This window comes from Chiloscyllium plagiosum, chromosome 37, assembly GCF_004010195.1.
Source record: "Chiloscyllium plagiosum isolate BGI_BamShark_2017 chromosome 37, ASM401019v2, whole genome shotgun sequence".
Taxonomy (NCBI): Eukaryota; Metazoa; Chordata; class Chondrichthyes; order Orectolobiformes; family Hemiscylliidae; genus Chiloscyllium; species Chiloscyllium plagiosum.
In genome coordinates, this window is record NC_057746.1 from 19236701 (window position 1) to 19261682 (window position 24982).

A 24982-nucleotide genomic window follows, 5' to 3' on the forward strand; every position below is an offset into this window, starting at 1 on the left:
TCGACGGGCCGAATGGCCTGCTTCCATACAGGAGGCCTGCTTCTATGATTCCACTCGTGACTAGAATGTAGTTGTTTGTAATAAACAGTGGTTCTTGTTAAGTACTGGAACTTGATCGGTCTTTTCTGGTTCCAAAAGACGAGGTAAATTGGGGACTTAGAGTCAGAGTCCTACAGCACGGAGACAGGTCCTTCGGCCCAGACTGGTCCATGCCAACCAAAACGTTCATCCACTCTAACACCATTTCCCTGCAAGCGGCCATATCCAAATGGCTTTGAGCAGTGTACATTTATGACATTTAAAAGACACTTGGACAGGTACATAGACGTAGAGGAATTATGGGCATACGGGAGGAGTTTAGTTTGCGATATGTGGTCGGCATGGACAAGTTGGACCGATCAGTTTTTTGTGCCGTACGACTCTAGGGCTGGCGTGGGCAATGACGGGCCAAATGGCCTTCCGCCGACATCTGCGGGCGCCCCTTACCCGTGTAGCACACGAAGGGGAACAGGAAGCGACAGGGGGCGTCACTCCACCTGCCCTCCTGGATGTAGACGCAGACGGGGGCCATGATGTTGTAGCGGTAAGGGTTCCCCGGCTTCCAGTTGGTGTAGCCAACCGGGTCGTCGTTTGCCCACTTCCAGCCGCTGTTGGTCCTCTGGTCGTTGTACAGGCCGCACCAGCCCAGCTTGATCTCCTCGTAGAGCCTGCTGACGACCGTGTTCTCCTGTTTGTTGCGAATGCTCAGCAGCCCTGTGTGATGGAGCATGCAGTAGTCTCGGGCATCTGACCAGGTCTTCTCCAGGTGGATCTTGTGGTATATCCTGTTGGAGCTGGCTCCTGTTGGGGAATGGGAGTCACACAAGACTGTGGTTTCCATTTGCTTCAGAATACTCTCCCCCCCCCCCAACCCCCACCACCATCCTCCGACAGTAGGCCTTCCCAACGCACACGCCTCCCCCCACTTCCCTCTCGTCCGTCCCACCTGAGATGAACAACAGAGGAAGATGGCTGCTCATCTTGTTGCATTAATGTAAAGGCAAGGGTGCTGCAGAAGGCTATGGTACAGAGAATCTGGCTGTCCTAATGAACGTGTGGCGGCAAAGGTGTCACGCTGGGATTCGTTGATGGGATTTGGCCAGCATTTATTGCCCATCCCTCAGCTGCCCTTGAGAAAGTGGTGGTGAGCTTCCTTCTTGAACCACTGCAGTCCATGTCAACATGACGTTAGGGAGGGAATCCCAGGATCAACGGCCGATATATTTCCACGTTGGGTCGGTGAGTGGCTTGGAGGGGAATTTGCATGGGGGGGTCTTGTTCCCATGTATCCACTGCCCTTGTCCTTCCAGTGATGCTGGGTTTGGAAGGTGCTGTCTCAGCAGTTTTGGTGAATTGCTCCAGTGCATCTGAGTGTCGGTGGTGGAGGGAGTGGATGCTTGTGGATGTGGTGCCAATCAAGTTGGGGGGTGGGGGCGGGGGGCTCTGCTTTGTCCTGGATGGTGTCGGGCTTCTTGAGTGTTGTTGGAGCTGCCCCCATCCAGGCTAGTGGGGAGTATTCCATCACACTGCTGACTCCAAACATGTGCGGGTTAGGGTGAATTGGCCATGCTAAATTGCCCCTTAGTGTTCAGGGAGGTGTAGGTTAGCTAGGGGTAAATGTAGAGTAATAGGATAAGGGAATGGGTCTGGGTGGGATACTCTTTGGAGGGTCAGTGTGGACTTGTCAGGCCTAATGGCCTGTTTCCAGAGAGATTCTATGATTCTATGACTTGTGCCCTGTAGATGGTGAACAGGCTTTGGGGAGTCAGGAAATGCAGGATTCCTGACCTCTGAACCTTGCTTTTAGCTACAGCATTTATATAGCCAGTACTTTTTTTAAAAATTCATTCATGGGACATAGACATCGCTGGTCAGGCTAGGATTTACTGCCCATTCCTAATTCCAGTCAAGAGTCAACCCCACGGCTCTGGGTCTGGAGTCACATGTAGGCCAGACCAGGTAAGGATGGCAGTTTCTTTCCCTGAAGCACATTGGTGAACCAGATGGGCTTTTCCTGACAATGGATTCATGGTCATCATTGGGTTCTTAAGTTGGGGCGGCACGGTGGCTCAGTGGTTAGCCCTGCTGCCTCACATTGATAGGGACCCAGGTTCGATTCCAGCCTCGGGCGACTGCCTGTGTGGAGTTTGCACATTCTCCCCGTGTCTGTGTGGGTTTCCTCCCACAGTTCAAAGATGCACAGGTTGGGGCCATGGTAAATTGCACAGTGTTCAGGGATGTGTAGGTTAGGTGCATTAGTCTGGGGCAAATGTAGGGGAATGGGTTTGGGTGGGATACTCTTTGGAGAGTCACTGTGGGCTGAAGGGTCTGTTTCCACACCGTAGGGATTCTAGATTTTTCTTTATTATTAAACTAACGTGGACAGCATCCAGCAAGCCTGACTGACAATCCGAAACGACATTTATTGAGCTCCTTTGGTAAAACAATTCAGGGCACTTTGTAGGAGCATTGCATAGCCAAATTCGGCATGGATGGTCTGGCGGCAGAAAGCCAGCGTCTCAGTCAGAGAGGTTGGGTTTTAAGGGACTTTTTTTTAAGGTGGGAAGGTGCGGAGGTTTAGGAAATCAGTGACCGGGTCAGGCACAGACCGGGCAATGAGAATGAGAATTTTGAGAAGCAGACCTCAGGATAGTGACTGAGCACCGGGGAGTAATGAGGAAACAGGGATCGGTCATGGATTAGGAGGCGCGCAGCCGGATTTTGGTTGAGTTGGACTTGACGGAGGTGAAATAGTCCAATGGATTAGCCCGTCGAGCTGGAGAATGAGGGTTTCACCAGCAGACGAGCTCAGTGAGGGGGCGATACCGCAGAGGTGGAATCAGGTGCCCTCAGCAATGGCGCGAATGCAATTCCGAGGGTTGGGAGGGGAATAGGTGAGAGTGTGGACTTGGGGATGCAATCGGGGCCGTAGCCATTGAGTCGTAGACGCGGAGAGCCGTACAGCACGGACACAGACCCTTCGGTCCACCCAGTCCATTATCCCAAACTAAACTCATCCCGCCCGCCTGCTCTTGGCCCATATCCCTTTCCTATTCACGGCACCTATCCAAATGTTACAAATGCTGTAACTGTGGCCACGTCCACCAATTTCTCCGGACGTTCACTCCGCACGCAAGCCCATCACCCCCAGCCGTCCCTCCCACGGCTCCATCCATAGCGACCGCCTCCCCCCCCCAGTCTCGCCCCCACTCCCCGCGAGAAGCGAGATCCGCCGAGCGCTCCAGGTTGTTCCTACCTACATTAACGGCGGCGCCATTGTCGGCCACCTTCTTGGGCACGGACAGCACTTCACCGCCGCCGGGCTGTCTCAGTTTCGAGGGATGTCTCACTTTTCCGGGCCTGGCTTCCGACTGTGCTTTCAGGTCTGCGGGAGCAGAGAGAAAATGCGGTGAGCCCCCCCCCCCCCTCTCCCGGGGCTGTCGAAATTCCCCGCGGCTCAACTTCAGGCTCGGTGGGCTCGCGCTGCGGCCTCACGGCGCCAGGGGCCCGGGTTCGATGCCAGCCTCGGGGCAACTGTCTGTGTGGAGTTTGCACGTTCCCCTCGTGTCTGCGTGGGTTTGCTCCGGTTTCCTCCCCACAGTCCGAAGATGTGTCGGTCAGGGTGGATTGGCATGTGCTAAATTTCCCCGTGGTGTTCAGGGATGTGTAAGTTAGGTGCATTAGTCAGGGGTAAATATAGGGTAGGGGAATGGGTCTGGGTGGGTTACCCTTCGGAGGGCCGAAGGGCCTGTTTCCACACTGTAGCGATTCTAAATTCAGAAGCTAATTCTGGAGTGCGCAAATCACGTAGGTTGACACACAACGCACAGGAACGGACAGTCATGCCAACAGGCCTGTGCCAGGGTTCACGTTCCACGTAAGCCTCCTTTTGGTTAGTTTGACCTGTGGGCACCGATGGTTTGATCAGCACCTGTCATCCTCCCACCCAAGTGGCCCCTTGAGAAGGTGGTGGTGAGCTGCCTCCTTGAACCTCAGGGAGGGACAGTGGCTCAGTGGTTAGCACTGCTGCCTCACGGCGCCAGGGACCCGGGTTCGATTCCCGCCTCGGGCGACTGAATGTGTGGAGTTTGTACGTTCTCCCCCCGTCTGCGTGGGTTTCCTCCCACAATCCAAAGGTGCACAGGTTAAGGTGGATTGGCTGCGCTAAACTGCCTGTAATGTTAGGTGCCTGAGTCAGGGAACAATGTAAAGGAAATAAGGGAATGGGTCTGGGTGGGTTACTCTTCGGAGGCTGGGTGATGGGCAGAAGGGCCTGTTTCCACACTGTAGGGAGCCGAAGTCGCACTGCAGACAGAGTGTATGTGGTTACCTTTGTAGCAGATGAAGGCAAATGGGAAATCGCAGTCGGCTTCGTGCCATTCACCGTCCAGCATGGCGCCGCACATGGGCAGGGTGCTGTTGAAGCTGTAGGGGTGCCAGAGCGCCCACTTGGTGTAGCCGATCTTGTCTCCGTTGGACCACATCCATCCGGACAGCCCGTCGTTGTACAGCCCGATCCACTGGGGCTCGTGAGGCAGCGAGGCGATGAACCTGGCATCCTCGGCGTTCCTCACGCTCACCAGGTTGGTGTACTGGCTCCGGCAGTGGTTCCAGGCCTTGGTCCAGCTCTTCTCATCCTCGATGAGGAAGTAGACCCTGTCCTCGCTGACGATGGGCTGGAACCGAGCTGAAAGGAATAGCTCACTGCGTTTACCTCGGGGTTGTTCCGGGGGCGAGACTTCACAGAATCGCATACGCTCGGCCCTTCGGCCTAATGCTGGCCTCTTTCAAAAGACTTCCCAGTGAGTCCCACTCCTTCCTGTTCCTCTCCCACTGGCCCGGCTCTCTCTCTCTCTCTCTCTCTCTCTCCCACCCCTGTCTCTCCCTCTATGCCAGTGAGTTCCCCAAACCCCTTTCGAAAGTTCCCATTGAATCTGCTCCCATCTTCCAGGTCAGATCCTTTCAGATCACAGCAACATGCAAACTGACCATCCCACAATCCCTCTGGCTCCACGGCAACCATCATTATGATTTGGCGCCTACTGAAGCCACGGATGAGCTTGCCTAAGATTGTGCTGAGGGAGACCCATTCAGTACTGACTCCTGGAGGGAGCAGTCGGGCCTAATCGTGTAGACCCATTTTCTCCTTAATGCCCAGGCCCCAAAAAGCTCCCCTCTCCTCCGTGATAGTGAAGAAGGTGTTCGGTACTCTTGCCTTTATTGGTCAGACCATAAGTACAAGAGTTGGGAGGCCATGTTGGGAGGACATTGGTTAGGCCATCTTTGGAATATTGTGTGCAGTTCTGGTCTCCTTCCTATCGGAAAGATATTGTGAAACTTGAAAAGGTTCAGAAAAAATTTACAAGGATGTTGCCAGGGTTGGAGGATTTGAGCTACAGGGAGAGGCTGAACAGGCTGGGGCTGTTTTCCCTGGAGCGTCGGAGGCTGAGGAGTGACCTTATAGAGGTTTATAAAATCATGTGGGGCATGGATAGGGTAAAGAGACAAAGTCTTTTCCCTGGGGTCGGGAAGTCCAGAACTAGAGGGCATAGGTGAGAGGGGAAAGATACAAAAGAGACCTAAGGGGCAACGTTTTCACCCAGAGGGTGGTGCGTGTATGGAATGAGCTGCCAGAGGAAGTGGTGGAGGCTGGTACAATTGCAACATTTAAAAGGCATCTGGATGGGTATATGAATAGGAAGGGTTTGGAGGGATATGGGCCAAGTGCTGGCAAATGGGACAAGATTAATTTAGGATATCTGGTCGGCTTGGACGGGTTGGCCCAAATGGTGTGTTTCTGTGCCGTACATCTCTATGACTGTGACCTTTTGATCGCTCTTTCCCAATTATTAATGCAATCAGCACTCAGCACTTCTTTGGGTGATGTTTCTGAGCAAGTCTGTGGGTGAGAAACGCTCTTCTCAATCACCCTGTAGTTCATTTGCCAATGGTTTTGAGCCTTGGAAGACCAGCCTATCGTCCCTTGCACCAAAGGCAGCCATTTCTCCCCAGCTACTGACTGGGGCCTCAGCTTGATTGGCTTAAGTGGGAACGTGGTTAGAGTGGTGCTGGAAAAGCAGGAAAAATTCAACATTTCGGGCAAAAGCCCTTCATCAGGAATGACAGTATCCACTTCCGACCTTTCAAATGAGAACATCACAGGCTTCACCTTTCTCAGGAGACTAGGGCTAACTTTTCCAATCCCTCTTCCTACCTCACGGCTGAGTTAGTAAGATGACTAACACTTGAGAAAGACCGTAAGACATTGGAGCAGAAATTAGGCCATTCAGCCCATTGAGTCTGCTCTGCCATTCAGTCAGGGCTGATAGGTTTCTCAACCCCATTCTCCCACTTTCTCCCCATAACCCTTGATCCCCTTGACCATCAAGAGCATATCTATCTCAGTCTTAAATATACTCAGTAACCTGGCCTCCGCAGCCTTCTGTGGTAATGAATTCCGTAGATTGCCCACTCTCTGGCTGAAGAAGTTTCTCCTTATCTCCGTTCTAACAGCTCTTCCCTTTACTCGAAGGCTGTGCCCTTGGGTCAGAGTCTCTCCCACCGATGGAAACATCTTCCCAATATCTACTCTGTCCAGGCCATTCAATATTCTGTATGTTTCTGTTCGATCTCCCCTCATCCTATTAAACTCCGTCGAGTAATGGGCCACAGTCCTCAAACATTCCTCATATGTTAAGATTTTCATTCCTGGGACCATTCTTGTGAGCTGCAGTGTTTGAACTTTTACTTTACCTCTTTATATTGTTTACACTGTATTAAGAGGGACTGTAATGTTTTACTTTTAAGTTTGTTCCTTATTTGTCTCTACCTCAATGGTAAGTTTGTGTGCCCAGGTACCTGCACCTAAGATGGCGCTGTGCGTGACAATGTTGAACACTCTTCACTGTTGTCTTGCAATGTCCAGACATGACAAAAAAAGTCGAAATCTAAATAAGGCTGAGTTAAACTAGTTTTTGATCAACTTGAGTGTTGGGGGGGGGAGGGGGGAAACAACGTAAAGTCAAAGTGGAGTTAATCTTATGGGATGGCAGAAGCAGCCTCAAGAGGCTGAATGGCCTACTCCCATTCCTGATTCTCTCGTTCCACAAAGACCCCTGATGTGCCCCTTCTAAAGCCTGAATATCTTCCCCCCCGCCCCAGTCAAAAATTGAAACGAGAGCAGAAACGATCGCAGGCGAATCACAGAGTTTCGTGTTGACTCGAAATATTGCTTACTTTGTTTAAAGTGCCTTTTATTTATGACATCAAATGCATTTGCCATCTTCTGGCTGCTTGCTTCAGAGGACTCTTTGCTCTCCTTAAGAATGGCATACCCAGGCTTTTTCAGGTCTGTTAAAATACAAGCATTGCAGGTCAAAATGCTCCACCCAGCAATCGTTCTTCATTGAGATCAAAGCTTTGAGTGATATTGCCTACAGCTGTGGACCAGACCAGATACCCCACTCATTGTACATTATGGAGATAGCCCACACCCTAACTTTTATGTTTTTTTAAAAGACGGTGTAAGGCACTGTGTCCCAGATGGATGGAAAGTTTGAGTTATAAAGAAAAGCTGCATAGACAGCGACTTTTCTCACTGGAGTGCAGGAAGTTGGGAGGTGATCTTAGAGAGGCTTATAAAATAATGAGGGCTACAGTTAGTGTTAACGGTTGATGTCGTTTCTCTAGGATAGAACATAGAATATTACAGCGCACAACGGGCCCTCGATGTTGCGTCGACCTGTGAACTAATCTAAGCCCATCCCCCTACACTATCCCATCATCATCCATGTGCTTATCCAAGGACTGTTTAAATCTTCCTAATGTGGCTGAGTTAACTATATTGATAGGCAGGGTATTCCATGCCCTTACCACTCTCTGAGTAGAGAACCTGCCTCTGATATCTGTCTTAAAACTATCACCAGTCAATATGCCCCCTCGTACAAGCTGACGTCACCATCCTAGGAAAAAGACTCTCACTGTCTTTCCTATCTAATCCTCTGATCATCTTGTATGTCACTATTAAATCCCCCCTTAGCCTTTTTTTCCTTCCAATGAGAACAGACCCAAGTCTCTCAGCCTTTCCTCATAACAGCTTCCCTCCAGACCAGGCAACATCCTGGTAAATCTCCTCTGCACCTTTTCTAATGCTTCCACATCCTCCCTGTAATGGGACGACCAGAAATGTACACAATATTCCAAGTGCGGCCGCATTAGCGTTTTGTATAGTTGCGGCATGACATTACGGCTCCGGAACTCAATCCATCTACCAATAAAACCTAATTCACTGTATGCCTTCTTAACAGCACTATCCACCTGGGTGGCAACTTTCAGGGATCTACGTACATGGACACCAAAATCCCTCTGCACATCCACACTACCAAGAATCTTGCCATTGACCCAGTACTCTGCCTTCCTGTTATTCTTTCCAAAGTGCACGACCTCATATTTAGCTGCATTGAACTCCATTTGCCACCTCTCAGCCCAATTCTGCAGTTTATCCAAGTCCCCCTGCAACCTGTAACATTCTTCCACACTGTCCACTACTCCACCGACTTTAGTGTCATCTGCAAACTTACTAATTGCATGGGGAGATTTCAAGACTAGGGGGCACATTTGAAAGGTTAAAAAAGGCTTGAGGGGCAAATGTTTTACACAGAGGGTGGTTCGCGTGTGGAATGAACTTCCTGTGGAAGTGGTGCATGTGGGGACAGCTACAACATTTAAAAGACATTGGATAGGTACATGAACAGGAAAGGTTTGGAGGGAACACGGGCCAGGAGCAGGTAGGTAGGACTCGTTTAGTTTGGGATTATGGTTGGCGTGGACTGGTTGGACTGAAAGGTCTGTTTCTGTGCTTTATGAACCCACGTGTTTCAACTAGTCCACCATTAAGTTTAATCAAAACACACTTTATTCTATTTATAGTTAAAACGCAACAAAAATGAACGGTTTATTGAAACACTTAACAAGATGGTGTATCATTTAACAAATGGCCATCAACCGTTCTATCATCCCACAGAGATACCCACAGCAAAACATATGGTGCAGCAAAACAGATTGTATTGCAATCCCCAGAGAAACCCATCATTCCGACTTTTTTTCCAAACTGGAAAACCTATTTCTGAACGGGATGTGCCCTGGGGCATTTCCTGATGACAGGGCCTTTCACCCTTCTCCTGATTGGTGGTCGCCCACAGCCCCTCCAACTGCCCTCAGCGGAGGATGGGGTAGTAATTCTCCAGTGTGTGTAGGAACTCCACAGTGAGCCCAGGGTGGGGAGGTTAGAGCGAGAGCACGGCGGTTTCTGAAAACGTCAAGCAAGAGAGGGACGGACAGAGAGAGAGGAGGCCTTGCGTTTGGTCTTGTTGATGGAAAGGAGACGAGGATGAGTAGGAACACTCCTTCACCTGGATGCTATGTTCAGGGCTTTGGACAGAGAGGGTGAATGGGCAAGGGTTACACCTTCTGCAATTACAGAGCCACACAGCACGGACACAGACCCTTCGGTCCAACCAGCCCACACCCACCATGTTCCCAAACTAAACTCGTCCCACCTGCCTGCTCCTGACCCATATCCCTTCAAACTCTTCCTGCTCAATGCCTTCTAAATGTTATAACGGTACCTGCCTCCCCTGGAAGTTCATTCCACACACAAACCACTCTCTGTGCAAAAAAATGTTACCCCACATGCTCTTTTCTCCTATCACCTTAGAAAAATGCTCCCCTTGTTTTGATCTCCCCCACCTTAGGGAAAAGAGCCTTGTCAATCACCTAATGTATATCCCTCATGGTTTTATAAACCTCTATAAGGTCAGCCCTCAACCTCCCACGCTCCAGCGAGCAAAGTCCCAGCCTATCCAACCTCTCCTTATAATGTAAACCCTCTATACCTGGCAACATCCTGGTAAATCTCTTCTGACCCCTCTCCAGCTTAAGGGTTGAAAAATGTGGTGCTGGAAAAACACAGCAGGCCAGGCAGCATCCGAGGAGCAGGAGAATTGACGTTTCAGGCATAATGATTCCTGAAGAAGGGCTTATGCCTGGAACGTCGATTCTCCTGCTCCTCGGATGCTGCCTGGCCTGCTGTGTTTTTCCAGCACCACATTTTTCAACTCTGGTCTCCAGCATCTGCAGTCCTCACTTTCTCCTAGTTCCTCTCCAGCTTAATAATATCCTTCTTATAACAGGGTGATCAGAACTGGATGCAGTATTCCAGGCCTCACCAACCTCCTGTACAAACTCAATATAAAGTCCCAACTCCTGTACTCAGAGGACTGAGCAATGAAGGTAAATGTGCTAAATGCTTTCTTAACCACCCTGCCTATATGTGACGCAAACTTCAAAGACTTATGTATCTGAACCCCTGGGTCTCTCTGTTCTACAACACCATCCGGGGCCCTCTCATTAATTGTATAAATGCTGCCCTTCTTTGTTTTACCAAAGTACAATACCTCACCTTTATCCAAATTAACCTCCATCTGGCACTCCTCAGCCGCTATAGGAACTGCACCCACATTGTTCGGCATCGCTCTGCCTCACAAATCGTGGAGCTCACTCACCCTCTATAGTTGTGTTTCTTCTGTAATTATTGGTCAGAGCATTGAGTGCAAGAGTTGGGAGGTCATGTTGCGGCTGTACAAGACATTGGTGAGGCCGCTTTTGGAATTTTCCCATGTAATTCTGGTCTCCTTCCTATGGGAAGGATGTTGTGAAACTTGAAAGGGTTCAGAAAAGATTTACAAGGATGTTACCGGGGTTGGAGGATTTGAGCTACAGGGAGAGGCTGAACAGGCTGGGGCTGTTTTCCCTGGAGCGTCGGAGGCTGAGGGGTGATCTTATAGAGGTTTACAAAATCATGAGGAAGGGTTTGGAGGGATATGGGCTGGGTGCTGGCAGGTGGGACTAGATTGAGTTGGGATATCCGGTCGGCATGGTCGGGTTGGACCGAAGGGTCTGTTTCCGTGCTGTACATCTCTATGACTGTATAACAGAGCTATCAAGTACCTGTACCTGTGTAACAGATGGAGGCCAACGGGACGCTGCACTCCAGGTCGAACCACTGGCCCTGCCTCAGGTAAACGCAGATGGGGGAGCTGCTGCTGAATTCCCCGGGGTAAGAGTCCGCCCAGTTGGAGTAGCCGAATTGCTCTCCCGTGGTCCACTTCCAGCCGTCGGGGAACTGCTGGTCATTGTACAGGCCGATCCAGGTGCCTTCCTCCGGCACTGGCAGGTAAGCAAGGACTGTTCCTTCTGCTGGGCTCAGCACACTGGCCAGATCGGTATACTCACTGCGGCAATAATCCCAGGCCTCGGACCAGCTCCTCGGCTCCTCGATCAAGTGATATTCTTTCCCGGAGTATGTGATCTGGGAGAGACCTTGAAAGGACGGGAGCGTGGGTTATTTTTAACGCAGGTGGGGGAATCGATTTTCTGCTGATCCTCGTGTGTCTAACCATGTGGTGTTTCGTTTAGGGTTTTTTTTTGTTAAGATTAGCTTCCCCTACAGTGCGGAAACAGGCCCTTCGGCCCAACCAGTCCACACTGACCCGCCGAAGAGTAACCAACCCAGACCCATTTCCCTCTGACTAATGCACCTAATACCATGGGCAATTTAGCATGGCCAATCCACCCTAACCTGCACATCTTTGGACTGTGGGAGGAAACCGGAGCACCCGGAGGAAACCCACGCAGGACACGGGGAGAATGTGCAAACTCCACACAGGCAGTCGCCTGAGGGTGGAATCGAACCTGGGTCCTGGCGCTGTGAGGCAGCAGTGCTAACCACCGAGCTACCGGATTCCTCAGTGACTGAATCACACAACAGGCCTGAGGAGCTGAGTGGCCTCCTCCTCTTCCTACGTGGAATAAAAGACAACACATCATCCTCCTGTGTTGCCCTGGCTACCGAACCTTGTGCTCTGATCCTCGAAAGCCTTCTCTCCCCAAATCTCAAAATCAGCAGTTCTTCTGCTAATCTAACTTATCTGGGAAAACTCTGCAAACCGAGAGTAATGCAGAGACCACAGCAGCGATCGGTTGTATATGCAGCTCATGACCTGTCCCACCTGCCAATCTCCCTTCCCACCGATCCGCTCCACCCTCCCCTCTGACCTACCACCTCTATCCCACCCCCATTCACCTATTGTACTCTTTGCTACCTTCCCCCACCCTCCCATTTATCTCTCCACCCCAGAGGCTCCGTGCCTCTATTCCTGATGAAGGGCTTTTGCCCGAAACGTCGATTTTCCTGCTCCTCGGATGCTGCCTGACCTGCTGCGCTTTCCCAGCACCACTCTGATCTAAACTCTGGTTTCCAGCATCTGCAGTGCCCACTTCCGCCTATCGCCCACTGTGTCCACAGCTTCTGTCATTATCCTGTTTCTATAAGTCCTCATTTAAAGTTGTGTCCCCAATCCTGACCATCACAACTTTGCGGGAAATGACTTCAAATGCGTTGCAGGTCCCTCGCAGAAATCAGTGTTCATCCGGCATGAGATTCCTCTGGCCGTGCCTCACTGACAAAAACAATGCAAAGCCTGAAACGCTGCACTGTGCATTTTCAGCACTGTATATTCCTCACTGAAATAACTTTGCAAAATAAACCATAAAAGGAACACCGCACAGTCAGATACCTGGGGTTCAAACAACTTTAAAACATTTTTTATGTTGGAACGGTTTGCAGTTGTAAATGCCAACACTCATCAGTAAAATCAGCTTGAGTATAAAATAAACTTTGAAACGTAAAAAGAATACAAGTCTGCAAACTAACTTCTGAAAGCTTAGCCCGCCTCCATCTGGTGGCTGAAAGCAGTCAGTGCAGTTATGAAATTACCTGCACTGACCAACTCTTCCCACTAGGGAGGGCCCTAAACTTCAGTGCAAGTTCAGAATGGGAGCCAGGGCAGACCAGAGTCTTTAGAGTCATACTGATGTACAGCACGGAAACAGACCGTTCAGCCCAACGTATCCATGATTACAAAAGAGAGCAGAATGGGAGTGGAGGGTGGGGAGAAAGTCTAAGGGGAAGGGAGGGAAAAGGAGGAATAGCAGAGGAAGCTCAGGGGCTCAGTGCATGAGCAGGCACATGAGTGTGTGAGCAGAAAAGGACATTATCAGAGCAAGACTCACAAAGTTAAAGAAATGGACACTCAGTGGGTGTAGGTTTGCTCGCCAAGTTGGAAGGTTCGTTTTCAGATGTTTCGTCACTATACTCGGTATTATCATCAGTGAGCCTCCGCATGAAGCACTGATGGCACGGCCCTGCTCTCTATTTGTGTTTGGGTTTCCTTGGACTGATGACATCATTTCCTGTGGTGATGCCATTTCTTGTGGTGATGTCACTTCCTGTTCTTTTACTCAGGGGGTAGTAAGTAGTACCCAAGTCAATGTGTTTGTGATGGAGTTCCGGTTGGAATGCCGTCTTTCTCGTACAGTCAGTATTTCGTGAACAGCATTAAGTCGGGAAACAACATGGGCAGGGTCAATTTTAAAGCGGGATCTTACTGTCCTCATAGGCAGACAAAATTGATGAGAAACTCGCGAGCGGGCTTACCTTCGGCCAAGAACATGAGGAGCAACCGTAATCCGATCATGCTTTCAGCGGCTAAAACCGGCCCAGATACTCAGACCCGCGCAGTGGCAACTGAAAAACAGAACAAGCCAACCATAAAGACAGGTCCAAGGGGACTCCATTGCAAGCAGAAGTAAGTATTTGGGGGAGGGGAGGTGGGCTGGGGGAGGGGGGGGGGGGCAGGTGCAGCAGGCAACAAATTCTGCACTCTGGTCAAATCCCAGCAATAAACTCAGGAACAGCTTTACTGAAATATATCCTCGGAACAACACGAAATTCGACATGCTAGCATACAAGAGACGGGAAACTGAAATGCCAACCATACCTAAACAAGGGGCAGGGGCAGATTACCCTTTGCAAGCTCTACTATGGACTGCCAGTCTGACACCCACTATCGAGTGAGCAATGATGTCTTCCTATTAAAGGGTGGGAAGATTAAAACCCACTGCTTTTTCAATCCAAACTCTATTCCCTTACTGCTGACTCTCTCCCTCTCCCTTGAAACAGTCTGAAACTAAACCAGCCCTGTTTGCAACCCTCTGGTGTCATAGTTGACTGTGGGGTAAATCTTTGATCGCGCAATCACGAAGATCACTTATTCCCACTCCAACCCTCTGCTGGCTGTGGCATCGCCCAACTTATCCCTGTCTCAACCCGTCCCCTGAAAGCTCCTCGACTGCACCTTTGTTGCCTCTAGACGTGACGGCTCCCTTTCACCCCTGGGTGGTCTCCCCCATTTCCACCCGCCTACAACTTGAGATCATCTGAACCACTGCTGCCTGCTCTTAACTCACGGCAAGTGCCACTCCCTGCCACCTTGTGGCCAATGGGCTCCCTTGGCACCCAGAGCAAGCAACATTCTCGATTTTAACATTGCCATCCTCGCACTCAAACTTCTCGCAGACCTCCCCTCTCCCCAGCCCGCCCAACTCCGTGACCCCCTTCAGCCCTGCAAAACTCCGTCTAACTCCAGCCTCTTGAGTAAGCCTGATTCAGGGACTCCTCACCATTTATCCAAAGATAAATATTGCCCCACCGCTGAGCTCTGGAACACCGTCCTGAGAAATCTTCACCTCTCCATTTAATATTCCTCCTTTAACACACTGCTTGAAGCCTTTTGAAGATATTTGGATGAGTACTTCAACTACCATAACATTCAAGGATATGGGACAAGTGCAGGAAATTGGGATTGGCGCACCTTTGTTACGTTGGTGCAGACTCATAGAGTCCTAGAGATGTACAGCACAGAAACAGACCTCATGCCGACCAGATATCCCAACCCAATCTAGTCCCACCTGTCAACACCCAGCCCATATCCCTCCAAACCCTTCCTATTCTTATACCCATCCAGATGCCTTTTAAATGCTGTAATTGTACCATCCTCCACCACTTCCCCTGGCAGCTCATTCCATACACGTGAAAAAGTTGCCCCTTAGGTCACTTTTAAATCTTTCCCCTCTCGCCTTAAACCTATGCTCTCCAGTTCTGGACTCCCCCACCCCAGGGAAAAGACCTATCCATGCCCCCTCATGATTTTATAAGGTCACCCCTCAGCCTCCGATGCTCCAGGGAAAACAGCCCCAGCCTATTCAGCCTCTCCCTGTAGCTCAACCTCTCCAACCCTGGCAACATCCTTGTAAATCTTTTCTGAACCCTTTCAAGTTTCACAACATCTTTCCTGTAGGAAGGAGACCAGAATTGCACACAGTATTCCAACAGCGGCCTAACCAAAGTCCTGTACAGCCGCAACATGACCTCCCAACTCCTGTACTCAATGCACTGACCAATAAAGGAAAGTGAGCTAACTGCTATCTTCACCAGCCTGTCAACCTGGTACTCCACTTTCAAGAACTTATGAACATGCACTCCTGAGCCGAAAGACCTTTTCTGCGCTGTATGAATCCATCTATAAATCTACAATCTTTGACATTTGGTCATCCAACATACAATCCCATGTCATTGACTACATAGAAGATTCGATAATATGGAATAGCATATACAATAGAGTCCACATATAGTATTCTATAAGACTCCTGTGAAGCACCTCAATTTTATTGTGTTAAAGGTACTATTTAAATCTAAGTTTTTTTAGATTAGATTACTTATAGTGTGGAAACAGGCCCTTCGGCCCAACGAGTCCACACCGACCCGCCGAAGCGCAACCCACCCATACCCCTACATTTACCCCTTAAACCTAACACTACGGGCAATTTAGCATGGCCAATTCACCTGACCTGCACATCTTTGTGACTGTGGGAGGAAACCGGAGCACCCGGAGGAAACCCACGCAGACACGGGGAGAATGTGCAAACTCCACACAGTCAGTCGCCTGAGTCGGGAATTGAACCCGGGTCTACAGGCGCTGTGAGGCAGCAGTGCTAACCACTGGGCCACCGTGCCGCCCACAAGTTATTGTTGAAGAATTTCAATCTGAAAGGTCAGTGGACCTTTACGTCATACAGTTGCTACCGGTATGAAGGTGAATAATTGCACATTAGCAATGAACCATATCCACGCTGTTTGCACATGCGTTTGGAATTTCGCACTGCTGAATTGGAAATCTGCACCCTGGATGTGAAGTTCCACCAGCTTTCCTGACTCCAAAACCATTTTTTTTTTTAAAACAGTCCTCTGATCCTGCAAGGCAGCGTGTATTTCTGAATACCCCTGACATCAGTCCACCAGCCAAAAGCGAGAGATTGCCCACAGTCCACAGGCCAAGTGTCTCAGCGTACGTCGAGCACTTTGTGAGAAGTCGTTTTGACTGAACTGAACTTTGACTTAAATTTCCCTTTATCTGGGAGTGGGTCTGTTAGCTGGGGCCGGTTTGGTGGCAGTGGGAGAGGGCTGGGTGAGTTGCTGTTGCAAAGAGCCAGCACAGAACACGCCGGGCCAAATGGCCTCCTTTACCGTCAAACTGCCTCCCGTGTCCTTTCAACACGTTTACTCCAGGAATGTTTCTGAGCACATGTTTTATTCTGATTGATTTGTTTTACTCAGAGAGTAGTAGGGGTGTGGAACGCACTGACTGCAACAGTAGTAGACTCGCCAACTTTAAGGGCATTTAAATGGTCATCAGGATAGGCATATGGACGAGAATGGAGTAGTGTAGATAAGATGGGCTTCTGATTGGTTCCACAGGTCGGCGTAACATTGAGGGCCGAAGGGCCTGTACTGTGGTGTAATGATCTATGTTTGAGTGGACTTTAACGATTGGTCTCTTTTGACTACAAGGGGGGGGGCAATGGAAATAGATGCCGGACTAGCCAGCGACACCCACATCCTGTTTTTAAAAAGGTACTTCACCTACATCGGATCACTACACCCCGAATTATATGAGGCACGTGATCTGGCAGACGCCGTTTTAGTCCGAGACTAATCTCCAACACTTACCTTTCATCGCAAACAAAGTCCGCTTTTAACCAAATCCCGCTCAGGCGTTCGGCAGAGACTACGGGCAATTGCCAAAGGTGAGACTACAGAGAGGGGGGGGGGGGGGCGGGGGAAAGAAAAGGGTCAGTCTTTCCGGGGGTTACCACTTCTCCGGCTCAGAAACTGGGAATGTTCACCCAAGTACCAATCTAAGAGTGTCTCCACTGACCTCAATTGTCTTGACCGCGAAAGGTCCATCCTTGGTCCATCCTACGCCTCACCTTGCTGCCTCAGTTTGGCGCTGGCATACCAACTCCATCTGCGACCCGGGCAAGATCCCGTGGGTTGGCTCAATGGCGCACTCCCGGATCTCAGCCTGCGATGGGACGCAGATAGAGAGGAGGGAGGGAGGACGAGCCAGGAGCGATGCCGTGAGAAAACGCTGCAATCCGGCCGGTCCCCTGGCTCCCTTTGCGACTTTGAAACGCGTCTGGTAGACACTGTGTCAGCAGTGTTCCAGCACAGCGTGTTGCTCTGGCCCGTGGGAGAAGCCAAGGACAGCACAAGCTGCACCCGAGGAGCTACAAATGCCTGATAACCTCCAGCAGCTGCCCTGGCAAGGGAGACGGAGACAACTTGCGCATAGAGATAGGAGCAGGAGGCGGCCATTCAGCCCTTCGAGCCTGCTCCGCCCATTCATCACGGTCATGGCTGACCATCCAAATCAATAACCTAATCCTGCTCTCTCCCCATAACCTTTGAACCCATTCGCCCCCGAGTGCCATACCTAGCCGCCTCTTGAATCCATCCAATGTTTTGGCATCAACTCCTTCCTGTGGTAGTGAACTCCCCAGGGCCACCGCTCTCTGGGTGAGGAACTGTCTCCTCATCACTGTCCTAAATGATCCACCCCAAATCCTCAGACAGTGACGCCTAGGTCTGGATGCACCTACTATCGGGAACATCCTTCCCGAATCCACCCTGTCTAGTCCTGTTAGAATTTTATAAGTCTCTATGAGACTCACTTGTCTGAACTCCAGTGAAAAGACTCCTAACCCTGTTAATCTCTCCTCCTACATCAGCCCCACCGTCCCCGGAATCAGCCTGGTTTTAACCTTTGCCGCATTTCCTCAAAACAAAGACCATCCTTCCTCAGAAAAGGTGACCTTTTGCTACCCCGAGTCCCACACAGGCCTAAATCTTTAGGCCCCTCCCCCACCAATGGAGGTAATTGGGTGTAAATTTGCACCAGGGCATGGCGATTGCTCAGCTCCAGCCAATCCCGGGGTCATTTATACCTCCCCCCGCGGGGGATCGCTGACTGATCGTGTCAAAGCCCAGTTTCAGAGGCCCACAGGGAATTTCCAGGCAGCACCCAGCCCCCAGCAGGTGGAGGGGAGCATTATGGGTGCCTGGAGGTGGCCTATCTAGGGTAGACCGCGAGACCACCCAGACACTCCCCCTCCTCAATGGCAACACAGCTGCTGAGGTTTCCACCTTGAAGTTAAAATGAGACAGAGGGACCTTTGTCATGGTGGTGGTTCTTTTAGAGATCGGCTTGAGCTGGAAACCAGAGGAACCGCTGATCTAGGCTGTTGGTAAGATGACGTCTTTATTTAACATGCTCCTAACAATTTACACCCTTAGGCTTAACACCAGTCTGTACATTGGATTGTCTCTCTTCAGGGTCAGTTGCCACTGACCTTGTCCGTCACTATTAACACAGGTAGAAGGTGATTTACACATTCGAGTATTAACCCTTTTCACTACATTTCCAGGCGTCCTGTCTTTTCTTTACATGTTTGAGTGTTAACCCTTACTTTACACTATCAGACACTCGCTAATTTATTTACATGTTTGCACATTAACCCTTTACCCTACACTTCCAGGTGCCCTCTCTCCTATTTATATGTTTGTGGATTAACCCTTCACCCTACACTTCCAGGTGCCCTCTCTCCTATTTATATGTTTGTGGATTAACCCTTTACCCTACACTTCCGGGTGCCCTCTAACTTATTTACACGTTTGAGCGTTAACCCTTTACGTTACATTGTAGGATGCCCTGCCTGATCTATCTCTCTGATTTATCTAAAAGGAATCCTATTGCTTCTTCAAAGCTGGTGAACCTCTCAGATTGCCTCCCCACCGCCCCCCCCCCCCGGGTCCCCATTTCACGACCTTCCCCATAATCCTCAGTTGGCCACCTTAGGGATAGCCACAGCTGGTTGACTGTTGTGCCGAAAATGTGTTGCTGGAAAAGCGCAGCAGGTCAGGCAGCATCCGAGGAGCAGGAGAATCGATGTTTCAGGCATGAGCCCTTCTTCAGGAATGAGAAGAGAACAGGAGACGGGAAATGATCGATTCACGCACAGGGCGACGCTGCCTGAACGTCGGGAGGAATCCCAAAGATTACTCCAAGCCAGCGACCAAAGGCTGCAGAGTCTGAGGCTACCCCATGGAAGGTCAAGGCCCAGGTTAGACCCCCAGCTGAAGCGATGCGCCTCACCGTGGGATTGAGATATTGTGGTCTCAGCAGGTTGACAAGAATGGTGCCCGGACTGCAAGAGGTTACATCACAAGGAAAGGGTAACACAAAGGGTTTCAATTCTCTGCTGGGGAGTCTGTGGCATTGGGTGGCACAGTGGTTAGCACTGCTGCCTCACAGCGCCAGAGACACGGGTTCAATTCCTGCCTCAGTTGACTGACTGGGCGGGTCGGTGTGGACTGGTTGGGCCAAAGGGCCTGTTTCCATACTGTAAGTAATCTAAGAATCTGGTTTTAACCTGGAATTTCGAAAGGGGTTTGGATGAGGTTTTGAGGACAGAGGAAGACCATCCTGTCCATCAAGCCTGCCCCACTGTAAGCAATGCTCCTGCTTTTCCTTTTATTCATCTTTTGCATTCAAGATTTGTACCTAAGATGGTGCCATGAAAGCCAGCCATAGTAAAAACTTATCACTATACTCTTGTACTTGTGTACTGGAGTATACGTGACAATACTCTATTCTATTCTATCGTAATGCTGGGGGTTCCCTCAGCCTGTGTCTGTCTGGACGTAACACTACCTGGTATAGCAACTGTACCATTCAAGATCGGAGACGGTTACAGAGAGTGGTGAGCTCGGCCCGGACAATCACAAAGGCCAACCTCCCATCTATAGACTCCATCTGCCAGGCCCGCTGTCAAGGAAAGGCCGCCAGCATTCTCAAAGACCCATCCCACCCTGACAACCTCTACCATCGGGGAGAAGGTACAGAGGCCTAAACACACGCACCAGCCGGTTTCGAAACAGTTTCTACCCTCCTGTTGTTAGAATACTGAATGGACTCACAAACTCTCAACATTCGCCTGTACCTGTGTTTTTGTTTTGCCGCTGTTGACCTATTATTTACTTATCGATGCTACTTAACTCTGTGACCTGCCTGTAATGCTCGCAGGACAAAGCTTTTCACTGTGCCTCGGTACACGTGACAATAAACTCAATTCAATTCAAGTCAATTAAACAAAGCAGTGTCAAGGGGCTGAATGTCCTCGTCCCATGTTAACTGTGTGTAAAACTGCAGAATTATAATTCTCACTGTTGCTTCTCTCTCCTCCCCTATGCCAGCAATGCTCAAGGCCATCTATCTATAGCTCCCTGTGTCCTTCTGTCCCTTTCGATAGACTGACACTGAAAGCACACAGCTTCGATACAATTTCAGCCGCTCCCTGAAAATATCCAACGGAAGATTCCGGATTTCGCTCGGTACCTCCTCCGGGAGCGGGTCAAGTTGCTTATCTTCGGCGAAGGGACTGTGAAGTAAGACGCTGTGCCGGGACATTGACGGAAGTTCACCCAGTGCTGAAGCAATGGGCAACATTCCTCAGGACAAGTTCAGGGACCAGCCCTGGCCGACGGGCTGATCCAGTTGTCATGGCGAATTGTGTTGGCCAATGGGGGAGGAGACAGCCACCTCGCTGCTGCGTCCTTTCAACGGCCATAGTTTAGACATAGGCTTGATGCTGACGCCCCACCCCGCCATCTTGTGTTCTTTTCCCATCCACTACAAGGCGAGTAGCCCATTTGTCCCTGAGTCAGAAAGCCATGCACGCTAACCTCACTCCAGTTACGGTCTCGGGGTATACAGCAGGGCCATGCGGTGCGGGGGAATCTGATGTGAATCAAACCTGAAGTTCTTTGAGGAGTTAGCAAGGAGGGTGGACCAAGGGGAAAGCAGTGGGTGTAACATAATCTGGATTTTCAGAATGTGTCTGATAAGGTAACACACATTTGGCTAACTAGTGCAATAACAACCTTTGGTTTTGGAGGTAGTTTATTAGCATTGACAGGGGACCAGCTATGTTCAACAGCTGAGCAGTTTTCTCCTCCTGCTCCTATTTCTTTGTTGCTTCGATCTGGCCTAATGTCTCCTGATGGGGCTCCACGGCCAATTTTGTTTGATAACACCCCTGTGCATCAAGATTGGGATTGGTTACCGTGTTAGTAGGGGGCTATATAAATGCAAGTTGGTGTTCAGCGACAGTTCTGGATGTGAGAGGCAGCCAGTGCTTCCAAGCCTTTCCTGCACTATCCCGTCAGGAGCTGTAGGGGTTGAGGCAGGCTATTCAGCCCATCGAGTCTGCTCCACCAACCAACCAGCCAGTCAACAGCTGCCCTGATAATCCTCAAGGAAGGGTCACCGGATGCAAAACCTTAACTCTGGTTTCCCTTCTCGGCTGCTGCCAGACCTGCTGAGCTTTTCCAGCAACTTCTGTTTTTGTTTCTGATAATCCTCAACTCTACTGCCTTTGCCCCAGAACATAGAACAATACAACGCAGAACAGGCCCTTCGGCCCTCGATGTTGCGTCGACCTGTGAACTATTCTCAGCTCGTTCCCCTTACACTATCCCATCATCATCCATGTGCCTATCCAAGTTTTTTTTAAATCTCCCTAATGTGGCTGAGTTGACTACATTGGCAGGCAGGGCATTCCATGCCCTTACCACTCTCTGCATAAAGAGCCTGCCTCTGACATCTGTCTTCGATCTATCACCCCTCAATTTGTAGTTATGCCCCCTCGTACAAGCTGACGTCATCATCCTAGGAAAAAGACTCTCACTGTCTAACCTATCTAATCCTCTGATCATCTTGTTTGTCTCTATTAAATCCCCCCTCAGCCTTCTTCTCTCCAATGAGAACAGACCAAAGTCTCTCAGCCTTTCTTCATAAGAGCTTCCCTCCAGACCAGGCAACATCCTGGTAAATCTCCTCTGTACCTTTTCCAATGCTCCCACATCTTCCCTGTAATGGAGCGACCAGAAATGTACACAATATTCCAAGTGAGGCTGCATTAGCGTTTTGTATAGTTGCGGCATGACATTATGGCTCTGGAACTCAATCCCTCTACCAAGAAAACCAAAAACACAGTATACCTTCTTAACAGCACTATCCACCTGGGTGGCAACTTTCAGGGATCTATGTACATGGACACCAAGATCCCTCTGCGCATCCACACTACCAAGAATCTTTCCATTGACCCAGTACTCTGCCTTCCTGTTATTCTTCCCAAAGATTTGATTCCCTCGCTGATTAACATGCTTGATGACCCATCGTCCTCAGCCCTCTACGGTAAAAAATTCCACAAACTCTCTGAGAGGTGAAATTCCTCCTCGTCCCTGTCTTAAATGGACAACCCCGTATCCTGAGATGATACCCTCTGGTCCACGAGGGGAAACAATCATTCCACATCTACCCCATCAAGTCCACGAAGAACTTACGATGTTTGAGTAAGGTCACTTCTAATTCTTAGGTAAAAACAATGACTGCAGATGCTGGAAACCAGAGTCTAGATTAGAGTGGTGCTGGAAAAGCACAGCAGGTCAGGCAGCATCCGAGGAGCAGGAAAATCGACGTTTCGGGCAAAAGCCCTTCATCAGGAATAAAGGCAGAGTTCCTGCAGGGTGGAGAGATAAATAAGAGGGGGGGTGGGGGTGGGGAGAAAGTAGCATAGAGTACAATAGGTGAATGGGTGTGAGGATGGAGGTGATAGGTCAGAGAGGGTGCCAGGGAACATCTCCAGGACACCTGCACCAATCAACCCCACCACCCTGTGGCCCAACATTTCAACTCCTCCTCCCACTCAGCCAAGGACATGCAAATCCTGGGCCTCTTCCACCACCGGTCCCTCACCACCCGACGCCTGGAGGAAGAATGCCTCAGCTTCTGCCTCGGAACACTTCAACCCCATGGTACCAATGTGGATTTCACCAGTTTCCTCATTTCCCCTTCTCCCACCTCACCTCAGCTCTAATCTTCCAGCTCAGCACTGTCCCCCTGACCTGTCCTACCTGCCTATCTTCCTTTCCACCGGGTGGGGAGGGAAATATATCCCTGGTGGTGGGGTCTGTTTGGAGGTGGCGGAAATGTCGGCGGATGATTTGGTTTATGCGGAGGTTGGTAGGGTGGAAGGTGAGCACCAGGGGTGTTCTGTCCTTGTTGCGGTTGGAGGGGTTGGGTCTGAGGGCGGGGGTGCGGGATGTGGATGAGATGCGTTGGAGGGCATCTTTAACCACGTGGGAAGGGAAATTGCGGTCTCTAAAGAAGGAGGCCATCTGGTGTTTTCTGTGTGGAACTGGTCCTCCTGGGAGCAGATACGGTGGAGGTGGGAGGCGGAGGAATTGGGAATACGGGATGGCATTTTTGCAAGAGGTAGGGTGGGAAGAGGTGTAATCCAGGTAGCTGTGGGAGTCGGTGGGTTTGTAAAAAATGTCGGTGTCAAGTCGGTCGTCATTAATGGAGATGGAGAGGTCCAGGAAGGGGAGGGTCAGAGATGGTCCAGGGAAATTTAAGGTCAGAATGGAATGTGTTGGTGAAGTTGATGAATTGCTCAACCTCCTCGCGGGAGCATGAGGTGGCGCCAATGCAGTCATCGATGTAGTGGAGGAAGAGGTGGGGAGTGGTGCCGGTGTAATTACGGAAGATGGACTGTTCTACGTAGCCAACAAAGAGACAGACATAGCTGGGGCCCATATGTGTGCCCATGGCTACCCCTTTAATTCTCCCAAACTCCAATGAGTACAGGCCCAACCTGCTCAACCTCTCCTCATAAAAAGGTCCCTCCATACCTGGGATCAGCCTCGGGAATCTTCCCTGGTCTGCCTCCAATGCCAGTCCATCTTTGTTCAGATCAGGGGCACGAAACGGTTCCGAGTGTAGCCTAATTCATAGTTTGTGCAAGACTTCCCTATTTTTATGCTCTAACCTCTTTGAAATAAAGGTCAATATTTCATTTGCCTTTCCTTTCCCCTGCTGAACTTGCACACTAACCTCCTGTGATGTGAGCACAAGGACCCCCCAGAACCCTCTGTCCTGCAACTTTCTGCAGTCTTTCTCCATTTAAATAATATTCAACTCCTCTTTTCATCCTGCCAGAGCGCACAATCCTCACATTTCCCTCGCATTATATTCCATCCACCAAAGTTGATTCCCATCTGTCTCTATCTCGTAGGGTCATCCAACACGGAAACAGACCCGTCGATCCAACCAGTCTATGGCCCCCATGTTCCCAAACTAAACTAAGTCCCCCTGTCTGCGCTTGGGCCATATCCCTCCCTTTCCCGTTCATGCCCTTACCCAAATACCTTTTAAAAGTTGCAACTACACCCACTTCTTCTGGAAGTTCATTCCACAAACGAACCACTCTATGTGTAAAAATGTTGCCCCTCATGTCATTTTTAAAGATGTTTCTACTCTTGCCTTAAAAATATGCGCTGAAAATGTGTTGCTGGAAAAGCGCAGCAGGTCAGGCAGCATCCAAGGAACAGGAGAATCGACATTTCGGGCACGAGCCCTTCTTCAGGAATGAGGAAAGTGTGTCCAACAGGCTAAGATAAAAGGTGGGGAGGAGGGACTTGGGGGAGGGATGTTGGAATTGCAATAGGTGGAAGGAGGTCAAGGTGAGGGTGATAGGCCGGAGTGGGGGTGGGGGGCGGAGAGGTCAGGAAGAAGATTGCAGGTTA

The 24982-nt window shown here is 50.1% G+C and overlaps 1 protein-coding gene across 3 annotated transcripts in view; it reads right to left on the bottom strand.

Moving 5' to 3' along the window:
• LOC122541330 (macrophage mannose receptor 1-like) overlaps positions 1-24982 on the bottom strand; it is an 86768-nt gene that overhangs the window by 10615 nt on the left and 51171 nt on the right. For all 3 annotated transcript variants that reach the window (XM_043678000.1, XM_043677998.1, XM_043677999.1), the window contains exons 2-7: positions 13595-13684; positions 11053-11418; positions 7276-7389; positions 4370-4726; positions 3296-3424; positions 487-840 (exon numbers count right to left, since the gene is read on the bottom strand). In XM_043678000.1, coding sequence (XP_043533935.1) covers positions 487-840; positions 3296-3424; positions 4370-4726; positions 7276-7389; positions 11053-11418; positions 13595-13634 — 1360 coding nt within the window. In that variant the 5' untranslated portion in view covers positions 13635-13684. The remainder of the gene's footprint in view (positions 1-486; positions 841-3295; positions 3425-4369; positions 4727-7275; positions 7390-11052; positions 11419-13594; positions 13685-24982) is intronic.